Consider the following 27,174-nt stretch of genomic DNA (forward strand, 5'->3'; position numbering starts at 1 on the left):
TAAAGTATATAGTAAAATAATTCCTTGTAGTTTACAATTATGAGAATTACTTCGATGGAGAGGGGTGTGTGTGTGGTGTGACACCGACAGACCCCACCAAAAATTCTTCCTTAAAGGCACTAATTCTGTAGTTATAATTGATCTCAAGAACTGCATGTGACCAGTACACATAACCGTTAAGCCCGAGGGAGACTACCTGAACAGTGATGCTGCAATGCATTTACATCATCTTTTCCTCTCCTGCCAAACTGTCACCAAGGAAGTGATGGAAGTGATGGTACCACATGAACTGCTGGGCTGTTGAACAAGTCTGAACAGATGACACTATCTCCCACTTGCTAGGTATGTTGAAGGAAATCAACTGTCAAATTAAAGGCTCAAAAGCACTTTGAAATTTAAGAAGTTGGCACAGCTCCTGTAGTTCAAAGGGAAAGATGTTGTTCTGATAAATGAAAATGCTAAAAAGAATGAACACATTGTGCAGCCTCATCCAGAAGCTCACAGACTGTTACTTTGGTCAGACTGAAGTTTTGCCTCAAAGAAAAAAAAAAAAAGGTACAAAGACCTCTTCTAGGCATAACTAATGAATTATGTAACAGTCAGTTGGGTAAGTGTAATATTCTTGATACCTTTTAATAGCAATGAGAAAGAAGATCAACAAGGGACTGCCTCTTACACCTTCATAGTTGGTCCTATTGCTTGCTGTATTTAATTTTTTTTTTTTACCTACTTTGTTTCCAGAGACCAACGATATTACAGGCATCTGGGGAGCATTCTCCATGAAGTCTGTTTCATGAGACATGCATAGAGCCATTTCAGTCTTTACCATGAGTATTTATCATATAGGTTACATGTTTTATTTTAGCATACAGGAACCTAAACACTTTCAGCAAGATGTTTCAATGTTTTCATTAGCTACACTAATAATCAGGTAAATGATGTTATTCAGAAGCTGCCATTTTTACATCAGTACTTACTAGATACCACTGCTTGAAACAGTACTATGCATATGCTCAAAGGTTTGAATTACCTGGAGCAAAGGGCTGGCTTGAAGCCTTCACCAGAAGAAAATGTTAGGCATTCTAGTCAAATGTAGGCTGAGACACGCTGAAGTGTGCAAGGAAGGGACCAGTTCCTGGTCTCATTCCTTGTATACTCAGAATACGCTGGTTTTCACATGCCTTGGAAATAAAATGGCTTGCATTAGGACTTTTTTGTGTGTGTAACACAATTACAGTACTGAGTGGATTTGTATTGGAAGCTCTAGCTTACATGGATTCTGAGCTTGAGGCTAGGAAGAAAAAAACATTGCAGAAACATCCAACAACATTGTCACCACGTTCTTACTTTTTCTCTGTAAGTCTCTGTCCTTGTACTGGTAACTAAACTCAGCGTGAGAGCAGCAGTTGCTTATTTATCCAGACATAGTTCTGTGTAAATGAAACATCTTTCCTTTTCTCCCAAGTAAATTAGTACAATCCAGTTGAACTTCTTATTAACCCAAGAAGAGATTCTGCTGTAGAGTTGAACGTTATTCTAATGTTACAATTGTGTGTGTGGGGGGGGGTTCCTGTACATGACACTATATAAATAAATGCAAGTTTTACCTTTAGCAATCAATTTGCTACATACTTTAGTAAACGTAACACCATGCATCTATTGAGAAGTGAATTCTAAGTAAGCTACACATTATAAGGTTCTAAGAATGTAACAGAAGGGAAATCCAACGTATGGAACTACTTACAAGTTTCTAGAGGTATCCTCTAGCACCTAAATATATATTTAGTATTACTTTTCCCTAGGAGTGAGGATTTTGTGTCTTTCTACATATGAAATGAACACAGACACATATACATATATGCACATACATGTTTATATTTTCATAATGTTCAGAAATTTAATTATTCTTGCATAAATAAACATTTGCTATTGGGTAATTCTGGAACAAGGTTATTTTGTGGTTTTTTTGTTGTTGTTTTGCTGCTGTTTTAAACAGCAACTTTAAAATTGCACAGCACCAGAACAGATACACCTGCTTGGTGAATTTTGAGGGATATTGAGTATCTTCTCAGTTCTCACACAAAAAGCAAAACCATACAGCAGGTTAACCTTATGAAAGAGTAGAGTCTGAGGAAAAGAGATTGTATGCAAAGGAAAGCCCAAGAGCACCTATTCCTAAAGATACTAAGCCGTGTGCATGTTCAGGCTTAAACTTTAATACTTCATAGTAGTTTTATTAACTGCACTGACTACTGCTGGGCATAGGGACCTCCATTCTGGCCTGTCCAGCTAGTGAATAGGGAATGCGTTGACATATGAAGAGAGACAGTGATAAAGCAAGCTACAGTTAAACATTAATAAAGAAAATAAATGGCTATAATGTCAAACAACATACCGTTCATTCTATGTCCACAAACCTTTCCTATCAATTTAGTTCCACTTGAGTAGCTACTGTTGTTTCTCCTTGTAGGTTCTGAGCTATACAAATGTAGTTTCCAGCATCTCCAGCTTCAAAATCCTCAACAACAAGAACACTCTTTGAGATTCTTGTGGTATGTCCAGTTCCTCTGTTTATCAGTCTCCAGAAGTTTTGGATAATCACAGGCCTCTCAGACTGTTTAAAAGAAAAAAAAACCAGGCACGTAAGAAGATAAGTGATTCTGCAACATGTATTTAGTGACACTACCCTATCAAACTCTGAACCAAGAGGTCAGATAGTACAAGCCTTGTACTTGTCCAAAAGTCAGCCTTGAGTGAGGAAACGGAAGGTGTCTCTGGCAGTTGTAGCAACATTCCTGCATTAAATATTGATGTACCAATAAATTGTGCCCAATAAGGGTAATACAATGGCTCTTCCGCTCTAACTACAGGTACCGCATATCTTCAGATTAGTGATGGGCTGCCAAAGCTCTGCTTGGAGTACATGAATGAACGCGGTTGTAACTGTGGTCCCCTTACTAAGGTTGCATCTAGGTACTTCATCAAACAGATGAGGTATCTCGGGGGAGATGTCGGGACAGACCTGTGAGCATTATTTTCAGACTCTGAGCATGTCTCGAAAAGGAAGGCAGCAGCGGCATGAGTTAGATCACCAAGCTTTACCTAGTGCTCTTCTGGCACAGAGAACAGCTTTAAATCGTGTGTTGCAAGACTAATTCCTCCTCCTCTAATTTCAGAACACTGTATTAGGTAACATTCAAGCAAACGCTAACAATTCAGAAATGCTTCTAAATTAATCCAAAACCATTATGCTTTCCAAAATGTAACTTCAAAGCCAAAAATACAAACAAGGATGCTTCGAAAGATGCTTTTTAGATTTTGTTGTTGTTGTTGTAACTGGCTTTTTTCTTTCTCTCTTCTGTAAGAGAAGTCTGATGGACTGTTTACCAGGTCACACTCCCTGGCACCTCAGAAGTTTGCGAAAGACTGGATAAGAGAAACTGGCCCAAAACAGCCTAAGGCAGTCTCTTTCCTTCCAAGATCCATCATGCTAGTCAGCAGCTTTAATCATGTTGGCGTGTGCTATACCAATAACCTGGCTAAAACTGGTAAGACAAAGAGAGGTTCCTGCTTGCAAAGAAACCATCTCCTCTTGCTTCATGAAACGGATGGATTAGCCATTTACCAATATGGATGCTACAAGGCTTAAGCTAATAGTAGCAAAAGGTTAAGTAAATGAAACACTTACCTAGAGCCAAAGCTATAATTCTGCACTTGCAAAATGACCAGTACAGAAGAAGCTGCCAGTCTTCTTGAAGCTTAGGGATAAGTGCAATCGGGGAATACCTAGGAACTGGCAGGCACTGGCAGGCATTTACAGCTAGCAAGAACTTTTCTGAAAAGCTGGTAATCTCACCCAGAAATCCTTAGCCTTTTTGAAGGAATCGAGCCATTTAGCAGAGCTCTGCCTAGCAGAGCACTACCTCCTGTTGCCAGCCTGAAAATCAAGTACTACTGCCCACCTTTAGTTAGTTCTTAAATATAGCAAGTGAACTTACCTGACCCTACGGAAAGTGAAAGTAAAGGCCATGTGGGGCAGATGCTGTTTGCCTGATTGGGCTCCTGCTAGCCCAGTTTTCCTCAAACTAACTGCCTTCTGCTTTGAAGGTAGTTTCAGAGAATCATATTAAGGAGTAGTGCATCAGTATGCATTCACAGCAGGTGAATGAGCAGATGCAATTGCCAGGGAGTGGCAAGGGAAAAAAAAACCAACCACAACTGAGTGAAAAAATGAGGGAAAGGTTAGTAACTACAGAGATGAGATGAGGGTCTCTCCAATGCAATGTATCTAGGAGCAAGCAGGGACTGAAGTGCTGCTTCTGCTCAGGGATCAAGTGGTAGGTGACAGCCCAGGTGCTGGGTGGGGTGGTGGCGGTAAGCAAAAACTATCACTGAGCTACCTGCACTGAAAGCAGCAGCAACGAATGGAAACATCCAGTGAATCTTAGAACTTTGTCAGTCTTTTTTCTTGCACAAAAGGTGTATCTGACCAGCATCATGATGGTCCTCTCTCCTTCCACCTCGACCTTTTCCTCTGCAGTATGTACTTCCTTAAGTCTTCAACAAGCATACAGTGCTCCTACTCTGATGTTTACTTACATCATTTTTCTGGGGCAGAAACACGAACACAACTCTTCCCTCCCTATCCCTGGGCACAGCTGGAGCTGAGACTATTTACTCCAGTGGATAAGCACATCAGCCCTTTCCAGGGCAGATGCAGGCCGGAGGCCAAAGTCTTTCTCAACCCCCCCAACAGATGGGTGCAGTGAGAGGGTGTAGGCCTCTGCTGATAGTGCATGTGCCCTGCACTGCAGCCACAGTATCCACAGCAAACAAGGGATTCAATTTGCATGTGTTTTGTTGTTTATATTCAGTTGGTGCCAGAGAGGCATAACTGTAGCACACCTGTCAGCATCAAGTGCTGTAAGACCACTGGAAACAACTGGGCCAAGAAAAGCCAGCAACCAGGTTTGGGCAGCCATTCAGCTGTGAAACATCTAAAAGTAGCAAGGGGTGGACATTAGCAAGATACAGAGTTTTGGAAGGCCAGGCTGAGTCTAGAATTTAATTCCTTCAATTTTTTGCTCTTAGTTAGTTACAAAAGACATAAAATTGGGGTTTGTATAGCCAGTTACTACAGCCCCATACACAGATATCAAGGGAAGCTAAAAAAATACAACAAAAGATCTCACACACACACACACACAAAACCACCAGAAAACCGTATCAATCAACAAAGCTAATGTGATCAGCAGGGGCATTTCTTCTTTTCCCCACCCAAGAGAGTGAATCTTTGTAAGACTGTCAAGAGTTAAAGCTCCGACTTGAAGGACAGAGAACAAACTGCCATTTGTTGATGCATCCCACCCAAAGTAATGCTCAGAGCTAAATTCAGAGGAAGACATTGGGCATTTAACTCTAAAAACCTACTGCACTGCAGCTCCTTGAACTTGGAGGCACTTCAGTTTTCCCTAGCATTTTACTTTTAATTTCACCAACAGCCGCAGGTTTCTCTGCTCATTTAGACATCTGACCCTTTCTTTCTCAAACTCAAATGGACACCAGAAACAGGAATTCTGCTGAACTCTTCCAGTACTCCATCCCGTAGTTACTCTTCACCTAATTCGTGCTATCAGTACCAAACCCCCCACCAAATGCAATTGAGGCTGCCCTCCTTTAACAGCCAGGACAGGGCAGGGAGAGGAACTCAGTAATCGCTCACAAATGCTCAGACTTCAATAGTCTCAGCAGGAAAACTCAGGACAACCAGCAAGGAGGAAAGGAAAAAAAAAAAGGTGGAGAAGAGAGGGGGAAGTGAAAGAATGAACATCTAAGTAAGGACCTGGTTCTACACGCCCAGTGCCCTCACAAGCAACTGAAATCCCTTTTGTGCTCACTTGCTCTCTCACTATTTTTACCCCTGAAAAGGCATGCCACCCCTGCATGACAGTAGAGTGCTACAGTCTCTACCTTAGTGGCTACAGCAAACTTCTGGGGCTTTAGATTTGAATTTTCTCAAGCTTAGTAAGCAATGAACTCCAATCACTCACTTAAACGTTACCTCTGCTGTTACATTACTTAATTCTATGCTGGCTCAAGGGGACCAGTGCTGATACAAGTACTTTATTAGCAAGGTACTTATTAGCATTATCCTTTGACAACCCAGTACTAGGAGGGCTGGCAAATGGAATACAATGCAATCCCCCAGGATCCCTTTCCTGTGGTGAAGGGTTCCACTTTCCAGCAGTCCTTTGCTCCCATCCTGCTTAGGATGAACAGCAGTAGAGATGAGGCTGGTTAAGGAATAGGTCCTACAGTAACTGGTCAGGGTGGGTAGAGGGAGAAGAGAGGGGACCATCAGTGTTGCTAGCCAGATACACCTTACTTTGTGCAAGAAAATAGGACCAACAATGTTCTAAGATTCACTGGATGTTTCCAGTGGATTCTTTCTGATGAGGCTGGGCAGAAGCTGATTTCTGTGCTCTGGTTACGGGCAACAATTAAGCTTAAAGAATTCTGTGCTGTGATGAATCATGTGCCCAAGCCATGGAAATGAAAGGGATATCAAATGCAGAGGTATCAGTGAGACTTTGCGGCTTACCTTGAATAGCCTCCTGATGCTGGCTGGCCTTTCTGAGGCTTTTCTTTGTAAACACTGCCAGAGGCCAAGTGCCTCTGGAATGGAAACACAAGGAGTGACCTTTGCTGAGCCTGATTTTTGCTAACATGGGTAGAGTTCTCCAGCTTCATTCCCGTGCTACTTCTAGCTCTTAGGGAAAGATGAGCTGAAGTTCAAAAGGGATGTGCTGCCTCCTCCTGCCAGCATGCCTAAGCTAGCAAGAAGCAGACACCAGAGTCTGAAAGAATCTTTACTCCAAATCTAGACACTGACTGGCATTCAAAGCATTGGCTTTATGAAGGACAAACCATTTCAGCCACAGCATACATTTCTCACCTCTTGCCGTGGGTACTGCCACCTGAAGTTCACATCTACATCTGGCTCCCCAAGGACGGTGCAGACCACATGAACGCTGTCACTGACTTCTGCTCTATTGGATGATGCTGCAATTGTGGTTGAGGGTGGGCCCTTGGGAACTGACAGAAAGACAGTGTTTGGAAGCAGAAAATTAGTTTCTAAAGTTAAATACAATTGTAAATTTTTTCCTCTGCTTAATCCAACACCTAAATGATATACACTTGCAACTCTCACCTCTACACATGGAAACTGATGGAATTTAAACCTACGAAGTTTTATCACATATGCTTTAGATCAAGATTTTAAAACTCTGTGATTACATTACTTATTTTATTTTTTTTTAATTTGTTTTCTAATCAATGCCAGCAGAAGACACAAGTCAGTGTAAGCATATAAAAACCTGCACTTTACCTTCCACATACAGTAGGTGATACTTGATGGAAATCTGAGGTGCTCCCTGTGACTCTGCTTTGCAGTAGACTATACCTTTATGATCAGAAGTAGGGTGCTGGTAGACAAAACCCTTCTTCACATCATAAATAATATCGGTTCCATCTGTTTCAATTTCTTCTGCTGGAAACTCCCTGTGTAGAGTTACTTTTGCTGAAGGAGTAGTAACGCGGCATGGGATGACTGCAGGCTTATCTGGGTTCAGGTAAACAATTTCAAAATAACTGGGAGTAGGTACAAAAAGTTCCTCTTTATCTGTGCAGAAGAAATGACAAGTCAGAATAATATTTACATTTTGGCTTAACAGAAAGAAGAGAAAGTACATTATGACAAGAGAAAATATTGCTCATTAAAAATTAACCCAAAGCTTTTTGCTTTAAATACACATACACAAAAGGAAAAAAAAAAATCAAATCAACTTTTCTAGCCTGTCAGTACATATTTATATAGCTTGCATTAAAAACATTAAATCAAAAAGAAAAACAAAGTATTCTTCACTGTAATCAGATTTTTGTAATCTTAAGAAAATCTTTGGAACTCATCTAGATCTAATTCTGTTCACTCCCCCACTTTCAAAGAGTAACACATAAAAAAAAAAAATCTACCACCACTGGTACAAAAAGCACTGCTAGAAAGAGATATTCTTTGGAGCTACAGCCTTTTCATACATATGATTTTAGGCAAATGTTTGATGTACTGCTCTAAGTAGCTGAAATATTTAATGCTTTTAGAATGACAATTAAAGAGTATTTCCGTATTTGGCATGCTGCTTAGAAATATAAAGCTGAAATTCTTCTTTCTAGCACAAGCATTTACATAATAACTTGACTGAAAAGTTTATTCCAGCCTTTCTAAAGGAATGTATTTTCAGAACGTTAAGCACTTCTGATAAATGGCTTCTGCACAGTCTCATAGTCTATTTTAGCTCCAAAATGTATTGTAAACAATCCTATCTTAGCATTTTGTACTAAAATATCTGCTAGCCAAGAATGGTTTAGCTCTAATAAGGCAGCAAAGGTCATTTTACCATTCAAAATATTTTCCAGGAGAAGAACAAAATAACCATGTGATTTCAGCTCTGTTGTACCAAGCAGCAGTAAACTGTGCACAGTTACCTACTATGGTCCTGTCCATGCAGTGTTGGGCCTACAGTCAACTTCAAGCTCTGTGGGACAACAGTGTGTTGCCCCAACATGCTATATAGACTCCTGGGAGAAACTGTGGCTTTACCGAGATCAGTGAGGTCAAGATTTTTAAGTCAGTGCAGGTAACTGGTGGAGGGGCAGGGGGGAGATCCATGTGGTCATCTGAATGCCATGACAAAATGAATCTTCTGCACAGATTTATTTTTCTTATGCAGACATTTTCAAAAATTCTACAAAACTAATAAAAAAATGTTTAAGATCCTCAGAACACGTTAGTATTTTCAAAGGTATTTGCTTTCTCTTGCATTATGCAATATTTTGAATACACAAATCCATAGGAAAAATGGACTCATAAATTACACTGAGCAAGTAATTTTGTGCTCACCAGCACTGTCTTCCGTAACATCCATTAAAAAAGATGAAAATCATGGAAGAAAAGTCTTGACAGTAAAATTGCTGATGTAGCTTTATTGCTGTCTTACTAGCGAATACTTTTCCATTACTAATCCCCCAGCAAGTTAATTACCTGTGAAAAAGATGTACGTTGAACCTGTTTTAGTCTCATCCTTCCTGCATTTGTTACCATTGCACAGCTGAAGCCAGCAGCTATATTCACCTGTGTCTGCTGCAGTGGAGTTTGCAAGGATCAGCTGACCATACCTGTCAAGCTGCTTTATACTGGGGAGAAATAAAACAAAAAGCACAGAGACAGATGTATTTCCTCTTATATTTCTGTCAGCTCACCTCTACTTTTGATTCTTTTATTCCCACTCTGCAGCTGACCCACCTTTCTCTTTTGGAGCTATGTTGCAACTTCCCCTTTTGCTTCAGCACAGACTTGCTTACATGAGTAGTTTCACTTATTTCAACTACTCATGAGCGCTTGCAAGCTGTTGCCTTCTGCAGTTCACTCTTGAATTCTTTTCAGTCCCCATTTTGAAACTAGACTGTGACTGCTGTAGACAGTATGTTCATTTATGTTTTGTCTCAGTTTGTTCATGTATATCCCACATTTTCATTCTCCAGGTCAACCTGCAGGCATCTCAGTCCTCTTTTGATACCATTAACTGTAGCACTGATTCAAGATAATTCGGAAGTAATAAGTAACAGGTACTTATTAATAAGAGTCTGATGATTTATGCCTGCTTTCAGTGTGAATGCTTTCTTATCTTAAACATACTGGTCCAAGTTTCCACTTGTGAAGACCATCATAAAGAGCTTCTGTATCAGCTTGGATTTGTTCTGCAAGTAAGTCATTTCGCACTGCCTGCTCTTCTGCCCTAAGCCACCTCACTGGCATCCTCTCGCTGGAGTTCCTCATCCCTCTTTGCTATTTCAGAGCATGATCCTGCGTACTGCTAGTGTCATCACATAACTACACAAAATTCACCCATGTGATTATTTCAGACTTGATTTTCTTTTTTACTCCTCCCCCTGAATTTCCCAGATACATCTCTCAGTGGACTGGCATTTGTAAATGTGCAAATATTTATAAATATGTAGCTATATATGTAAACACTGACAATGTTTCTAAGGGTCAAAGGTTCTATCTGTGTTCTATCTATGAAAGAGAGCAGCAACAATCTTATCGTGTTCTTTTTCTATTTTAAGGTTTGTTTTCCTGGCTCTTTCTTGCAGACAGATGGTGTTATAGTTGGCAGTCTGCTGTGTTGCCTTTTGATGGATTGCAAAAGCAATGGTCCAACAGTACCATTTTTCAGGGAACCCTGTCAGGACGGCCATGTGGCAGTACTGATGCACTCCACCACTCTGACCCTTAAAACTGTTATTTTCAACCATCTGCCTTTACATGATAGCACATCCAGAAGACATAGGTTTCCCGCTTTCCTTTGCAAGACACTGAGTTGCAAGGTCATTTCTGCTCTAACCAAGTCAGGAGAGATTTTTCCAGTTTTAGGCATTTGATGATAAACTTCTTTTCAGCGTTTCAGATGGGGTCTGGACAAATACACAGCTTGCATGAAGTCTGAACAGCTCCAATACTCTTATTCAGCTGTGGGTTCTTTGAATATTTATTATTCTCCTATGTCTTCTTATTAATGTGGCAATTATTCTGCAAGGCAGATACCTGACTGAATCATTTATTGCTGGGATTAGCATACTTTGAAGAAATTCCTCTAATTTGAGGAATATCCTCTAAAACTCTGTGTCACTGTGTAACAGCAGAACTACAGACATGCTTAACTGTACTGTATGCTCCAAATTCTTCGATTTACATCTTCATTGCAGGCAGACTATCTGCTTAAACAGAGAGGCCACTAGTTCCAGCTAGATACACTTCTCAACACTTCTGACTCCCTAGGTGTTCTGCTAGCAGTTTACACTACTACCAGCAATCATAAGCAACGGTTCGTTTAACCCAACGTTTAGTCTCCAGCCAAGGACCTTAGAAATCGAAAACACACCAAATACACAGTGTAAACAGGGCTGAGAATTATCTCTTCCATTAAAGCCCTCAGACCAGACACCACTAGCACACTCATCCACCACAGGGCATTTTGAGGCCTGCCTAAGGAACCAGGCAAATCATGTTTACGACCCACTAATGTGCTTGTCTTACGTGACCTCATCTGATTCCACTTTTTGGAATCATGTAATTATGGAGTAGTAGCATTTTCATTTTTTAATACATACACTACCTTACATTATAAATTATCTTCAGTTTTTGGATAAGCTTTGAGAGATTCCTATTCCTGCAAGAGATTCTGCTGTGTCTCATACCCAACAGGAAGAAAAGAGAAATATAAAACATATCTTAGTTTGTATTATTATTTAGTTTTACAGTTCACGTTTCACAGGCTACATGATTATATCAGCATAAAATGTTTTGCAAGTATCCAGTACCAAATGTCAACATTACAGAGAAACCATTATGCCAGAACATTTTTGCCTCCAACTGCTAGTGCAGACACTGAACCATAGCTCAAAATCCCAACAGACAGAAAAATAAGGTCACAGTTAATTAATTGTTGTACAGTGTGTTCTGCTTAACTGAGAACATGCTATCCAATAATCAATGGAAATAGCCTAGTGAAGTAGTCATCCACAAACACGCACTAACAAAACCTGGCAACCGAGAGTGGAAGTGTTGAAACTTGTGACATGACCATATTAAGCAGACAAAACAGGCCGTATAAAGTAAATTATAAATAGTAAATCCTGCAGCTGACCAATATTTCCAGAAAATTTTTTATTTCATTAGTATTTTAGATGCTGGGAAATCTGACTCAAAAGCCAAAACTTTCCTGGACTCTACATATCACAAAGTAAAAACACTGTATATACAAACATTTTGAGACTGTTTAAAGAAACGAGAAAACTACTCCAAAATCATATTCCAGGCATTCTCCTTAGTAAGCTTTAGATATTTAAAGTTCAAAAGATCTTTGCCAGAAAAACTACGCCAAGTTTAGAAGCTTAAACCCCTCCCAACATATAGAAAGACAAAAAGACAGTGTACATAGCATCACTTAAAAGCATCTAGCAAACTCCTCTCAAGCAGCTGCATTCATACTAACAAAAGAGAGCTTATCTCAAATACAGTCTCACTAGGAGGGGAACATAACATCCTACTGTTTAACACAAGAAAAAAATCCTTAGCTTTCAGAGCATACAGAACAAAATGAAATTCAGTTATACACAAGAGCACAACCGACACCCTACTAAGCCAGCAGCAGCCTGCATTCACTGAAAGCAGTCTAATTTTGCCCTCTACAACACAGTTTCCACAGTACTTGTGAGTGCTCCTCTCCATGCAACCCTCACACTCACAAATGTGCATATGATGCATGTCTGGCTCTTTGCTCCAGTTTCTTCCACTGGATCAGCTCCATTTTACATGAGTTTATTTAGCAGATGATGTTCTGTGATAAATACAGCCGGTCTTCGGCAAGTGAGAGACCCGTGCTCCAAGTCAGACAGAGCAGAAACTGTGTGAAGTTAAGGCTGCCTTCATCTAGAGCAGCTTTTTGCTGTAAAGCATAAGAAAGGGAAGACATGCCTGCCTTTGTTTCCCTTTCATTCCTTTCAGGTTTTGATCCTTCTCATACACTGTAGATCCAGTTTCTGGGCGAGCCTGCAGTTATTAATTTGTTATGCACAGTCTTACAAAACAGCATTCCAGCCCTTCTGTTCTGGAGGTGCACAGGCTACCTTTGACCGTTACTGCTGCCAAGATTTTTGGCCAGTTCAGGCAGTACACAAAATTTTCAGACAAAAGGTTATCTGCAGGGTGTATTTACGCTGCACAAGGCAAGAGAACATTACAAATAATAAGCTAGTCCTGAAGGAAACCGGTGTGTGTCCTTAGTTCGGGAGCCAAGTTTGCATGATTCTAGTCTTCTCCCCAGAGTTGCACTGCACGCTGCAGTCTCTAAAGCTGAGTAAATCAGTTCAGTGCGTACTGTTATTTACTTCAGTTACGACAGGGGAAAAAGTCTTTCTCCTCTGGCTCAACAAAAAACAGCCAAAGAATCCTCCTCCTCCTTTCACTCAGCATCTTTCCCTCCCCCCATACGGTAAGTTTAACATATATTAACAGCTACAGACCTATTAAAAACTGAGACCCTCTAGTATAAGTAAGCGAAAATATTTTATTTACCAGGTCATAAAGTACACCTACAAAGACAAACTCAAAGAAGGTACAGCCACTAATACTACAGAAATGGCTTTTTTAATTATAATCTCTTCCTTCTTGTCCTCTAGGCTGCTGTGTTCTCCTTACCATAGGGGCGAGTTAAAAACATGCCAAGCATGGCATGGTGACAACACTTCTGGCTTTTATCCCTACTTCTTTTTGCAACCACCCATAGGAAATACATTACATGGATGCTAAACTGAACGAGTTGCAAACCAAAACACCCTCTTCTCCTAGACATGAAGCGGAATGCAGTGAGCATCTTCAGCATCAGCTCCTGCCCTGGACCTCTGACCAACTAGGCTACAAATGTCCTCAGCACCCTGAACCTTAAGGTCTCTTCTGCCTCCTGTAACTGTAATTCTGTTTAGATGCCAGGGTCCTTAAAGCCTCCTCCCTTAGCAGCTGCAGTTAGAGGATGTTAGCAGTTCCCAGGAGATGTAAAACACCTTGTTTGTTGTTTAAATTCCCACCAGACCAGTCGAATTTGTACAACCCTCCTACTATATAAAGAAAAAACAGGAACTGGATGCCTGAGCATCTGCTCTTGTAGGGACAACAAATGAATAAAAGAACAGCAGTCATTAGTCCCCAGCAATTACAGGGACCTCCACCACCATTACCCATCCTCCTCACTTACCTTCAGGCCTGGCAACCAGCTCCTTCTTCACTTTTCATTACCTCCTCAGACCCCAACCACTCCCCCCCTGCTGCTGCCACTAACACTGGTCTGCACCAGTGCCCCAACTCCAGCAAGACCAGCATGGTCAAAAAGCCCAACCCAGCTGGTTAGCTCAGGTTTCACCCCACACCTCACTAATTGGTAATGAAGGGATCACCTTATAATTGGTCTTTAGGCATTCAAAAAGTGTTAGAAGGTACTGGACGTGTACCTATCTAGATGATTAAACAACTTTTGCTGTAGGTTATTTGATAGTAAGTTTTCAGATTTCTCCCCCTTTGCCCTATATTCAGCATTTTGTTTTAAAATGTATCTTTTTATATATTTGTAATATACTTGTAAAATTTTAAAATTTGCCTATTGTAGTTGGTGCTTGGCCTTTTTTATGCCACCAGCAAGACCTAAGCTCCTCTTGAATGATGGTCATTACATTGTCAACCTTTTCTGCTGCCAGTTCACTTACAGACACTACCAACTGAGAACACAATAACATGCTATCTTTATGATATTTCCAGTTAAATTCAGTCAAAACTTTCTAAAACCATGGAATGTAGATTTCATAGTTCACATCCTATAAAGCAAACTTTGTTTCATATGCATCTATTAGCACTACAGCAAAACCCCTGAGATAATTACCAAAGTCATCCTAAAAATGTGACAAAAACTTAACTGCACAGAATTCTGTGGTCAAGGTCTCCATAAAATCTTACTATTCGGTGGCTCTGAAGTATGCTACTTATCTATGCTTTCCATTTCTCTAGTTAACTATAGGATCTTCTGCTTCCTTCAAAATAGTTGATTCAGTCTAACTCAGCCTTACTGCTTCAACAACTTAATACAAAATAATATTTCTAAAGCAAAGTTGATCATATTTCAATACAGAGCCTTAAACATAGCCTAACATACTTCTAAAAGAAAATAAATACTTAGGCAAGTTATATCCGCCCATCCAAAATGTTTGATAGCATTTATTTTGTGTGACGTTATTAACTTCTGTTCTATGGTTAAAATACTACAAATACTGAGAACTTGAGTGAGAACAAACAGGTAAATTGCTGAGGCAAGAGAATCCCAAAACACAAAATGCCAAACTACCCAACTAGGAAACGCCTATCTTTTTTTCCCTAAACTACCTTAAATTCTTGTATTTTGTCCCATGTGCATCACTAGAAAAGTACTTAATTTTGCAAGACCGGAATAGACAGTCAAATGAATGAAACAGCATTCAGATTCCTCTCCACAAACTGTGAATACTTGCCTTGCCTCCTTCAGTGCCAGATGCTAACACTCAGATAACAGGACCTGGAGGTCTACAGGACAAAAATCATGCCAACAACCTATCTGCAAATGCACAAAACGTAAGAGACACTTGAAAACGACAACCGCCGCCAAAAACGCACGCGCTCCCTGCTGATCCCATTTTGCACTTTCAGCTTTGGCTTGCTGGAAGGCACGGTCTGTATGGTAGCTGATAAACGCCACCTACTGGAATAAATCCAGATAAAACACTATTTCTTGCAAAAGAAAAAGCAGTAGTTTAAATCGGCCACAAGATCTTTTGAGAGACGTTGCTGTGATAAACCCTCTGCAGAAAGAGGCTTGCTGCCACAACTTACTGTGACAGAAGCCTTGCCCTAGCTACAGAGGTTTATTCAGCCAGTGTAGCTCTTGAACTCCTCAGCTGTCAAGGGGCAAGCAAATAAACACTCCGAGAAGGAACAACTCGCAAATTTCAGAAGGATATGCTAGAGATCACAGTGTGTAACTGCCAGTCTTCAGCACCCTTCTTTAAGAAGAGAGGTGGGAAGGAGAAGAATGTATCTGCAAAATTAATTAACTGGGAGTGATTTTAACGTAGCCTGATACCCGTAAATAAGTGAAATAGATCACAGAGACTCAGATAACCTGTTATTTAGAGAGCCCATATATACTTATATTTAATTTAGGAACAAAAGGACAATAGGAGTTGATACCTTTGCTCATACCTCTGTGCCTCTCACCTAATAATTCAAGAAAAGCTCATTATAGCTCTTTCTTATGGCATCGTTCACAGTGCTCCAGTCTCCTCACTACTTGTCTTTCATAGACATTGATCTCCACAAAACACCCAGTGAAAATAAACACTACTCATGGCCAAAAAAAACAAAAGGCCTGTGGAAGACAGCCTTAAGCTCATTGTATGCCCCCCTCTTTCAAATACAGAAGTTACTACATTTAACTGTGTGCCTTCCCAGTTTTTGAGGATAGTAAACAAATGTATGAGGTTTTGGAAGGAGATGCTTAGCGCAACAGGACACTCACCTGGTGGGGCAGAGAAAGGCAGTGTCCTCAGTTCCTCTTCCTGCTCTAATAACTATTTATGCAGTTTCCATTAAGATGTCACTAGATGAAAGAAAAAGCCTTCCTAAACCCAAGGTGACTATCCTCAGTGTTAAACTCTGCCACACCACAAACCTCACAATTCTCTTTTGGACACAAAGGTAACTTGGACTGACAAAGACTACTCTTATTTGCTCCTTAGCATGGAGGCTGGTGTATTTTTCTGCTAGTTGGGAGATGTGGGTTTGAGCTTCTTCAGGAAATCAAATCTTTGTGCCTCAGGTGGCAGGTACATTAACAACCAGTACAGCCCACCAGAAGCAGGTCTCTGTAAAGCAACAGAGTTGCTAGTGAGTACCTGACAACCACACTCACACATTTTGAGGGTTTTACTTTGGACTAGCTCTAATATGGTTCCCTGTTAGTGGCTGGAGCACACTGGTGTCCTGCTAGACCACATCTTCTATTTTACATTCTTCTGAAGGAAATCCAGTTCACATGCTACAAGACTAGTCCACAGTGCAAATCACAGGGCAGTAACTGGTGACAAGTAGATGATGCTCATCCTTTTTTGTTGACATTAGAAACCACTAGTTGGAACATCTCAATTGTAAAAATATAAACAAACAAACACACACCAATGGTGTTGAAAGCAGTAGGAAAAAAAAGGGATTTTTTCTTCCCCTGAAACTGCAAAATACCTTACCTGAGTCTGGAGTCTTTAAAGGTGTCCAAGTACGAAGGATAGTTCCAAGTAACATTACTCCCCTTACATCGCAATTCTATGCTTTGTCCTGCAGACAGGCTTAAAGTGGCAGCTAGTTTCTGGAAACGACCTTTATCCATCACCTGTGTCAGTATGGACTGGGACTTCAAAGAGGAGTCAGCAGGTTCTCTCTCCTTCATTTTGGGGGTTCTGGGTTTTACCTTTTTGTTAACAGGCTTAATTTTGTTTTCCCCAGGTTCTTTTGGATGCTTACTCTTCGCAGGCTGTCCAGTAACTAGTAAAATAAAGAAAAGAAAATAATGTTACTAATTAGGAAAAGGTTATATAGTCTTTTTGGGGAAAAAAACCAACCACTTCCTCCTTATCACAGAGAGGAACTGAAGTTTGTTCTTCCTATAAAGGGTTCGTAAAAATGAGTAAGAGTTAATTCCCGTAAGTTTTTGAAGTCTCTGGCATGATCCATTTTCCTGGGGAAAAACGGAAAAGAGAGCTTTCAACAACACGTGGAAAATCTATACTTATAGTTCACAGAAGCAGACAAATATGTAAGGCATGAGAATTTTACAAATGGGAAGAGAAAGAAACAGCATTTCTATCTCCAGTTACTTTTGTCATTTCTACCTCACATCATTGCCATTTAGTACACAACGCTACACAAGTTCTCCGTCTTCATACAGGTGTCACACACCCATCAGTTCCGCGTAACCCTTTCATACACCATGTTACTGTAAGAGACACATGAAGAAAAACTGGCAGGTGTGAAACCTCATGATTTATAAAATATTGATAGTGATGCAGTTCTTTTACGGTAAGTACTGTGAAAATACAAATGGCACTTAAGTCACTCAAAGGTAGTATTTAATTCATCACTTCTCTGTAACACGTCCAGATGAAAACAGAACCTTATTTAGAGGCAAATGGTAAGAGATTTCATTACCTGCTAGAGACAACAGGGATGCCCAGCTGCCTGTAAAAACAAAGCAAAGGAAATGGAAAGGAAAAGTGAAGTGTCTTAAATTAAAAAAAAAATAAATAGCAAGATATTCCCATTTTACCCGACAGCAGGAAGCACAGAACTTTTGTGAGATGAGCCTAAAACTGTTGTCCCCAAACATCAAAAACTCCATTAACTGTGCCTCACACTTAATTCACATTGAAGACGGCTTTTCCACATGAAAATGCTGGAGTATTTTATTGTACAAATCAATCAACAAGCACCCACTGGAATTAAAAATAGCCCTGCTGTACAGTGAGTTAACATGAATTAAAAACTGGTACTGGCTGCAGTATGAACAGCGGCACTTACCAGACTCCTGCCACTGGTGGCTCCCGTGACGTTCCTCATACCCTGGCTGAACACCTTGCGCTGCTTCAGCCTTCTACTTCTCTAAGCCCAGGCTGATGTACATCACATCTCTTTTAAATGGCACAGAGCTTTGTGAGAACAAATTTAAAAAACTGGAAATTCAACCTGAACATAAGAAAACACTTTTTCTGTGAGGGTGGTCAAGCACTGGCACAGGTCGCCCTGAGAGATTGTGGAGTATCTATCCATCATGGATGGATAATCAAAACCCAACTGATGCTAAGCAATGTGCTCTAGGTGGCCCTGCTCGAGCATAGGGTTGGACTAGATGATCCCAAGAGGTGTCTTCCAACCTCAGCCATTCTGTGACTCTGTGTTCTCAGCATGCAGACTAAGGCTGCCTGTGCAGGAGCATTTGTCTTCTGGTCTCACACCAACTGAAAAACTGGAAGACAGCAATTTTGAACTCTTTTGGGACTCTTAAGTAACAAGTTTTTTGAGAGGCACGCATCCAGTTACTAAGGTACATCCCTCCCTTGCCACACAGACAAACATTTTTCCCGGTTCTACATTATGAGCAGTGGTGAAGTTGATCGCAAAGATGCCTCACCACCATAAAATGCACCACAAACTAAAGAGATCAAATATAAATGCCTTCCAAAGATCATGATAGTTTAAAATAAAGAGTAACATTTTATAGTTTCTGGAAGGGAGACTGAAACAAATATTTATGTTTCTTCCTATTTTTCTTAGCACCTGTGATGCCACTGGCTATGCAAAATTGAAAGACTTCAGGGAATGATGGTAACAAAGGAGAATTTCAGAGAGGTGGCAGCTGCTTCCCACAGAAGACTATGAAGTAGGGCTTTTCTAGTTACTCAGAGCACGGTACCCTAGCGAGTGACGCACTGCATATATTATAGGGGCAAACAGTTGGTGCAGGAGCACTTTTTCCCTGCATCACATTAGAAAAGCTACAGTTGTAGCCTTACAGAAAGTGGGTCAGGACAAATGTCTACTTAGCCAGTACCTTCACCCTGACACCACCCAGTGTCAGATGTCAACCAGGGAACAGGACAACCATCTCTGCCCCTCTGATACTAGTGTCCCAAGAACCTTTAGCTCAAGGGAGCTGTGAACCACGGTTTCTGTCATTTTATTGTCCTTGGTGGATTTTTCCTTCATGAATTGGTTTGGTCAATTTTCAAAACTACAGAAATTATACATAAACATTAGATGCCTCATAGTTTTTGTATTAAGTGAATAAACAGCCATTGTTTCTCCAACAACTTTCTCTGCAGCACTTGTACTTTACAGAATTTAAGTGTCCTTAAAACATATCCTTTCTGGGCTGACACGTCCTACTCTTATTGCTCCTTGTAAAGAATATGCATCTCACAACAGTTCAGTTACATTTGGGTAATGGGAAGAAGACAAAAGCAGACTGTACACCAGGTTCAATATACGGTCAGTCACAGTTGCACATATTAATGGTGTCTTCTTTCCTGTCCAAACAGCTCACTACTTTTCAAGAAAGAAATATTAGGAGCTGAATTTCTCTAGAATGAACAAGTGTCACTCCAAGATCACTTTAAGTAGGAATTATCGGTTAGAAATTTCTAAGTAGAAACCCATCAATGTGTATATGAAGTTTGAATCATTTGTGTTACTTCGCATCCACCAACACAAAATTCAATTCCTATTTTCAATGCCCAGTCTTTCTAAACGGCGCGATCCTTCTGCAACTCTTTACTAACAGTTTTCTTTTCTTTTAGCAGATTTAGAAATATGCTGAAAAGCACCTGCCTTACAATATCCCTGTGAAATTCACTGAATAAAAACAAATTCATGACCATACTGTAAAAACTGAACGTTAATTCCCACTCTTAGTTATTACTCCATGAGGTCTACCCATGTCTCACAGCACCTTGGTTCCCATGGAGTCTTTAACAACAGGCTTATCAAAAGCCTTTGGCAACCTAAGTATATCAACCAACTCATCCATGGCCACATTCTTATAAAGTCCTTCAGAGAACTTCAGCAGATCTGCAAAACAAAACACACTTCTGATTTCCGGGTGGGGGCAGCCCTACAAAGCCGTACTGACTCTTCTGTAATTTATGACTATTTATCCATGAGTTCTATTTACAGAATACAGAGATCTGGCTTTGTGCCTGTACCTCCCTAAAAAATCTTAAAATACTGGCACGTTTCCATTTCCCTGGAAAGGAGTAGTTGTATGATAGGCTATGCACCCAAGTTAAGACTTCAGTGATTTCAGATTCAACTTTCTTTTAAGTCTCAGGTGTGTATCATCAAATCACAATGCTTAAACACTGTTCATGTTGTTGATTTTCTCTAAAGCCAAATCTTTTGGCACATTAATGAGATGTCTAATGATTTTCCTCATACAGACAGAGCCTGCTATTACAGTGCCCAGTAGGATACTGCACTCAATGTTTCTGATATGCTTCTCATGTCACTATTTTCCATTAAAACCTCCCTAAGCACCTCCATAGTGAACATGGGTGCACACAAATAACTTTTTAATTTAAGCTTTACTTTCTGTAGGTGTTCTTTCTTATCCCCCATTTCTACCAGCCTTACAAATTTTGCGGCTATCTCTCCCTGCCCAACCCCAGCACATCAGAAGAAGAAAAGGATTTATGGCTGATTTTACCCCTTTTGCAAGCTGTTTCTCAAACTCTTTTTGTCTGCCTTATTCTGGTTTTTATATTTAATCCATATGTGTGTTAATGAGCCTCCTCATCTTATGTAATTCCCCCTTCCAAAATTAAATGCATCAGTCGTTTCTTTGGCTTTTATTATTCCTGCAAGAATATTAAAACTACAGTCTGGCTGTTCTAAAGCAACATCTGAACCCAATTACCCAAGTACTACTCCAGATCAAGTCAAGCACTGCTGCTTTTCTCAGGGATTCTCCGAGTAGCAGCTCTAAGAAGTCATCATTTGTGGCATCTAAACAATAGCACTTGGAGTCACACCCCAACACGTCTGATCCAGCCTGTGTGAGGGTAGGTAATTTTTCCTTTTGCTTTTCTACCCAGTCCTTGCTGCCCCTCTGATTTTCCTTAACAGAGTGATCATTCCCTCCATTATGCTGGGTGGTCAGTTACTAGGTTGTTCTACACAAGGCTGGTATTTCAGTCCGGATGACTTACTGACAAAACCCACCAGCAATTAGATTTAACACTAAAGCTTTCTTCAACACATACTGCCACCTTTCCCTTGGGTTGAGCTATTCCATCTTTCCTGTGTAATTAGTGCCCTAGTATTAGAAGGTCCCACTGATAGGCCTGGTAAGCCTTTTAGATGAGCATTCCCATTTCAAAACAGCAGTTCCAGCTCCTTGTACTTTCCAGAATTGTCTGCAGAAGCACACGAGACTTGGTCCAGCCACTCTTTTCTTCCCCTCACTCAAATCCTACTGAAACAGGGCTACTTGTTCAAACTACTCTGCCACTTCCACTATGCTCTGCCCACCCCAATCACGACACTTGTTCAAAGGCACACAGATTTTATAACCTCCTCCCAAGGAAAAGCATCATTCCAAACTGTGTGCTCTTCTACACCTGACACTCTGCCTTTAAGAAACTTAAAGACTCCCCTATGAAAGCTTTCAAGTTCAAGTGCCAAAAGCCTGGTTTTGATTTTCTCTAGATGAAGTTTTTCCTCTCCACACAAGCTCCCTCTGTTCCATGTTTCCATAGCTCTCAGTAAGTCTGAACACTTTCCTCCTATATCACACCCCCAGCTACACAGTGAGACTCTTGTCTGTCTGACCTTGCATGTCCCTGCAGGTGACAGCAGGGGCATTTCTGGAACACCGTCAGAGGACCTTTTATCTTCCTACACAGAAAACCTAGTCCTGCCTCACTGCTGCACCTCCCTGAGGTGAATTTCCAAGGAAGCTGTGACCACACTCCTCCCCAACACTCTTGTGTCTGTCCAGGTATCTACTGATGCCACCACCCCTGTACCTCACAATCCCACCTTCTCTTATCACTGCATCAAGTATCTGCATGCCCAATAACTACGTTAACTGGTACAGAAGTCTATTACTTAAGAGGACACACAATCAAATCCCTCCAGGAGCAACAGAACCCACCACACAGATTCCTCTGTTTCCATACCCAAACTGCAAGACTTTCCCAGGGAAGGGAATAAACTCAACTAGCCCACTTACACAAGTACATTAATATGCCATGTCTGGGATACTTTACCGTCTCAGCAGATTTACTGAGTGCAGGGCCCTCACTGTTTCAATCCAGCAGCAGCATTTCTTATTAATAAAGTAATAAAATTAAGACTTAGAGGAAATACATTCATTGAGAAATTTCCTCCTTTCAACCTCTGATCAGCTCATAATGTCAGTTCTAAGACGCCCTGTACTCATTTCCTCTGAATTTCCAACAGTACATTCAGGGTCCCTACTAACTCACCAAGTCAAAGTAGGAGACTATGCATGAATATGTCACAGAAACACACCACAGAGCACTTTTGCTTCTGGTTCATAGTATTTGCCTCATCCTACCCTATAATGTTTGTCTGCCTCTTGTTCTCACAGATGTTACACACAGAACAGCCCCCAAATAAGCGTTACTCACATAATCCTAAAAAGCATCCAGTTTTGACTTGAGACATCACCTATATCCAGATTTGCATTCCACTGGCTTAAAAGCTCCACAGGTTATAACTCAGGAAGGCCCCTGATCTTCTTCTAGTGTCCACCTAGAGAACTTCAGAAGCAGAGAATGAGCAAGGTCTCCCACAAGGCCAGAGGAATCATGTCCACTGTCTGCCAGATTCCACAAGGCAGGCCCCTTGCTACATCTTGGCAGCATCACCGACCTTTCAACTCTCATAATATTAACGAATTCTTCCTTGAAACAAAAAAAACCAATCAAGTTGAGATTACCATAAAGGGTAATTCTTAACCACCAGGATTAAGATGAGAGGAAAGAGTCTTCATGATCACAAGTAACGTAACAAAACAGGTTGGCCACATATTTGTGGTCCTTCAAAGGAAAAGTTAAGCATCTGAAGACTCGCATGGACAATACAGTGACACATCAACACTCATATGGACAATCTGGAGGGACATAAACTAAATTAGGAAGGCTATTTTGGAATGACAATGTCTACATTTGGACTTTTACAAGCTGTAAACAAAGGAACTGTCATTAAGTACACCAGGTTACCTTCTCCCCTAGCTAAGCTTCTGGATGACATTGCATGAAGCACCCAAACCTCAGTATAAACCAGACAAACTAAGAAAAACATGCTCCTGGGGAATCTCTTGCCCAAATTACAACTCATGTCATGTTCTCAAATAGAAAACACTCTTCTTGATGTGGCAGCGCACACCCACAGACCGGGCCTTCAGCAGAATGCTGGTTGGGAGCACAACTCCTGCACACAGGGTCAACAGAAAAGCTGGGCTGGACAGGGCTCCTGGGAGCCCCCCGCCCCCGCTCAGCTGCCCAGAGCTTTCTCCCGTTGATCTCCGACTGTCCCAAAGGCTGGAGACTCTACTGCCTCCACTGACAACTTCCTTCGGTGCTTAACAGCTCTCAGGATGAAGGGGTTTTTTTATGTTCTTACAAGAATTTTTTCTTTACGACCGACCCACGGGCCACTTGCGTTAAGCGCCTCCTTGCCTTTCCCCGCGCCTCAGAGCCTGCCTCCAACTTCCCTGCAAACCCTGCCGCCGGCTGCGTGAGCCCTGCTCCCCTAGGCCTTCCCTGAGAAAAAAAGGAATTGGGCTTTTTGGTTTCTTCTGAATAAGTTTTACTAAGTTTACTCGCATTTTGCAAGCAGGAAACAGCCTCCCTTTTACCCAGTTAAAGCCTATGCAGGTCAAGGACGGGTTACAAATGTCCCTTCCCAGTCAAAACCTTGCCTCTTTCGCCACCAAGACTTCAGCAAAACCTGAAACTGAGTTACGAGTAAAGTTCCGTCCGCTCTGCAGACGCACAACTGGGCACAACCACCTCTTTTCTCCCCCCACCCCCTCCTGCGAGGACCCGCATTTCGGCCCCGGCTTCACCGTCGACCCTCCAGAGAAAAGGCGGCGGGGGGCAGCCGGTGTTGCCCAAACGCCGCTCCCCAGAACCGCGTCGGGGACCGACACCACACGGCGGAAAGCCGCGGCAGCTTGCCGGCCGCTGACCAGGACAGCAGCCCGCCTTCCCCCCGCCTCTGCCCGGCCCGACGGGAGCCCCGCACACACCCCGCGATGGCTCCCGGGCCTGCGCCGGGGGCTGTCCTAGCGGGGGGGCCGCGGGGCAGGGGCGGCCGGCGAGGGAGGCGGCCCGGCGGCAAGGAGAGCCCGAGGAGGCTCGCAGAGTGCGGGAACCCGGCGGGGCGGCGGAGCGGAGGGCGGCGGGGTCGCGGCTCACCGTGTGGCAGCGTCTCCTGCAGCAGCAACAGGCTGAGGAGCACCCAGAGCCGCATGGCTGGAGCGGCCGTGGCGCTGGGCTCAGGCGGGGCGGGCGCGGCGGCAGCGGCGGGGCGCGGCGCGGGGAGGAGCCGGCCGGCGGCGGCCTCTGCCCGGGGACTGCGGCTGCCTTCGCCCGGGAGCCGCCGCCGCCCGCGGTTGTTCGCTGAGGGAGGGAAGGGCCGCGACGCCGCGCAGGGGGGCCGGCCGAGGGTGTCCGCCGCGGTTCGCGCCGGGCGGGGCACCTGCTGCGGCGCTTCGCCTCCCACACGGGGAAGGCGGCGGGTGCCGGAGCCCGGCCCGAGCTGCTGCTCCGCGCTCCTCGCCGGGCGGCTGCGGGCGGCGCCCGGGTCTCCCCGCGCAGCGCAGGCCCAGCGCGCTCGCACGGCACTCCAGGTGCAGAGCGGGAGCAGAGCTGCGTCCCAGACAATCGCGACCGTAGGGGCTCTGCGGAAGTTCGTTGCTTGCGTTAGCTCCTGCGTGGCCGCTGCCCCTCGCCACGCGTGGCTCCGCGCCGGTGCCAGCCGTGCGTCGCCTTCGGGCTGCCCTGTGCCGGCAGCGGGGAGCGGGGCAGTGCCGGAGCCGTGCGGGGTGCGCATCACCGGCACAGCGCGCACGGGTCCGCCTTGGCCTAAGGCGGCAAGAGCACGTTTTTAAGTCAGACTATTGCCCTTGTTCTAGCCTGGCACAGCAAGGACATTCCCAACAGCCTCCGCTTAACAGTGTAGAAGCAGAGGAAGTATTTATGTGTTGCTATTGGGGATTCCACAGATTTTTCAAGATCAGTCCTACTAAATACACGCCGTAAGGTGATTATTAATAATTTGAAAACTTTACAAGGAAATACATAAAAAAGTTGTGGTATACCTCAGAAAAAAGCCCAAAGGTATAGCTGCTCTTAAGTCTGTGAACAAAGGTCACTGCTCAAGTATCTTTAAAACCAGTGCCAGATGCTAAGCTTGCCCTGGGAGCGTGGTCCTCAGTGCCAAGGTTATTGTTTATCCATTGCCCAGACTCATGCTTTTATTCTCCTGATGTACCCACAGGATTATTCAAAGTTGAGGAAGTTTTTTTGGTTGGTTTGGGGTCTCATTTTTTCCTTTTTAGGAAAAAAAACCCCAAATCAACAGTGAGTTTATCCATCCAGCTCTGAGGTTGGATGCTGCCAGGACAAGGCTTAGTACTTCAGAAGGTTGAGTACCACAAACGCCAAGGACTACGCCCTCCCTCTGGAAATAAAACCTAACATCATCTCTGGTTTGGCACTGTAAGATAAAATGCCCAAATCAAAGGGTGCTACTCTTAGTAACTTCTTGAGTGCTTGGATGCAAGTATGAAACCAAGTGCTAGTATCTTCATCTCCAGACCACTGGATAAACAAGATTTAAACATCAAACATGGTTGTTTATTCCTCTCTATAAAATGCATACGAGTTATGTTATTTATTTTAAATGTTATCATTTGTATAATACCATGACACTAGATATCTGATACACTTAATGATTATTGTTACTGTATTATTTTAGAGTTTAGTAAAACTATAGTGGTGGCTAAAGTCTGAGCTGTTCTGTGAAGTACATACAAGTGATACTCGGTTTTATTTAAAAAATATGGAACAAATGCACAGTTGTTATCCCATGAAGCACATTTTACAGTAAATGAAGAGCCATGTAATTTCCATTAGAATTTGGAACTAAGGTAACTAAAAATACTGCTCATTACAATTCTATTGTAAAAGTGGAAAGACAAGCACCATATTCTTAAATATAAGCATTTTTACTTTCATAAAAATTCAAGACTTCTTATTTTGGTAGAACACTTCAAAGAAACACAATTTTGTAGTTTAAGTTGCATCATAATAGTTCTATCTACATATTAAATGCTCAGCAGCATATAATACAGAAATAATCATTACAATGTACATATGAACAAAAAAGTTAAAATGGATATGAACACTGATGTTCTTTAAAATGATGCGCACATAACTATTTTTAAAGATACGTAACATTTCATGCTTTACTGTCTGGTAACACAAAAGAAAAAAGCCCTCTTAAACATTCAAATCCTTTTATCCTTTGTCCTGACTCCAGCTTCACCAAGTCCTGACTCCAGCTTGGTGAAGCTGGACTTTACCTGGCACAAGGCTCAATTAAAACATACAAAGACAACAGAATTTGTCCAGTTGACAATAAAGATAATGATATATATATACATAGTTCTATGTAATGCATGTCTACACACAGAAATCCTTTAACTTGGCAAATGTTAAGGAGTTTGATTTCTATAATTGAATGGAAAACAGATCAGGAGATGGTAAAGACGTTATCTTTGGAAAGGTCCAACTATTAAAAATGCAGAGGTCCTCAAAACGTATACCAGAAAGAAATACTAAAGGTACAGGAAATTTAAAACAAATGCAAAGACCCTACACTATAGGAAATACCACCTGCTC

General features: G+C 42.1%; 1 protein-coding gene across 3 annotated transcripts; it reads right to left on the minus strand.

The window, feature by feature from the left end:
* Positions 1–1,859: 1,859 nt before the first annotated feature.
* On the minus strand, positions 1,860–24,869 carry PDGFRL (platelet derived growth factor receptor like). Of its 3 annotated transcripts, XM_056330827.1 has the most exons (8): positions 24,685–24,743; positions 18,263–18,390; positions 17,894–17,923; positions 16,936–17,230; positions 9,098–9,249; positions 7,388–7,681; positions 6,956–7,095; positions 1,860–2,614 (listed from the first exon to the last, which is right to left on the minus strand). In XM_056330827.1, exons 4-8 carry the CDS (start codon positions 17,133–17,135, stop codon positions 2,426–2,428), a joined length of 975 nt encoding a protein of 324 aa, XP_056186802.1. In that variant the 5' UTR covers positions 17,136–17,230; positions 17,894–17,923; positions 18,263–18,390; positions 24,685–24,743; the 3' UTR covers positions 1,860–2,425. The 3 variants fall into 3 exon arrangements, with proteins under 3 accessions (XP_056186802.1, XP_056186783.1, XP_056186793.1); XM_056330808.1 differs by lacking the exon at positions 18,263–18,390 and having other exon boundaries at positions 24,685–24,869; XM_056330818.1 differs by lacking the exons at positions 17,894–17,923; positions 18,263–18,390 and having other exon boundaries at positions 24,685–24,865.
* Positions 24,870–27,174: the final 2,305 nt, after the last annotated feature.

The sequence above is a fragment of the Falco biarmicus genome, chromosome 1 (assembly GCF_023638135.1).
Source record: "Falco biarmicus isolate bFalBia1 chromosome 1, bFalBia1.pri, whole genome shotgun sequence".
NCBI classification, from domain to species: Eukaryota; Metazoa; Chordata; class Aves; order Falconiformes; family Falconidae; genus Falco; species Falco biarmicus.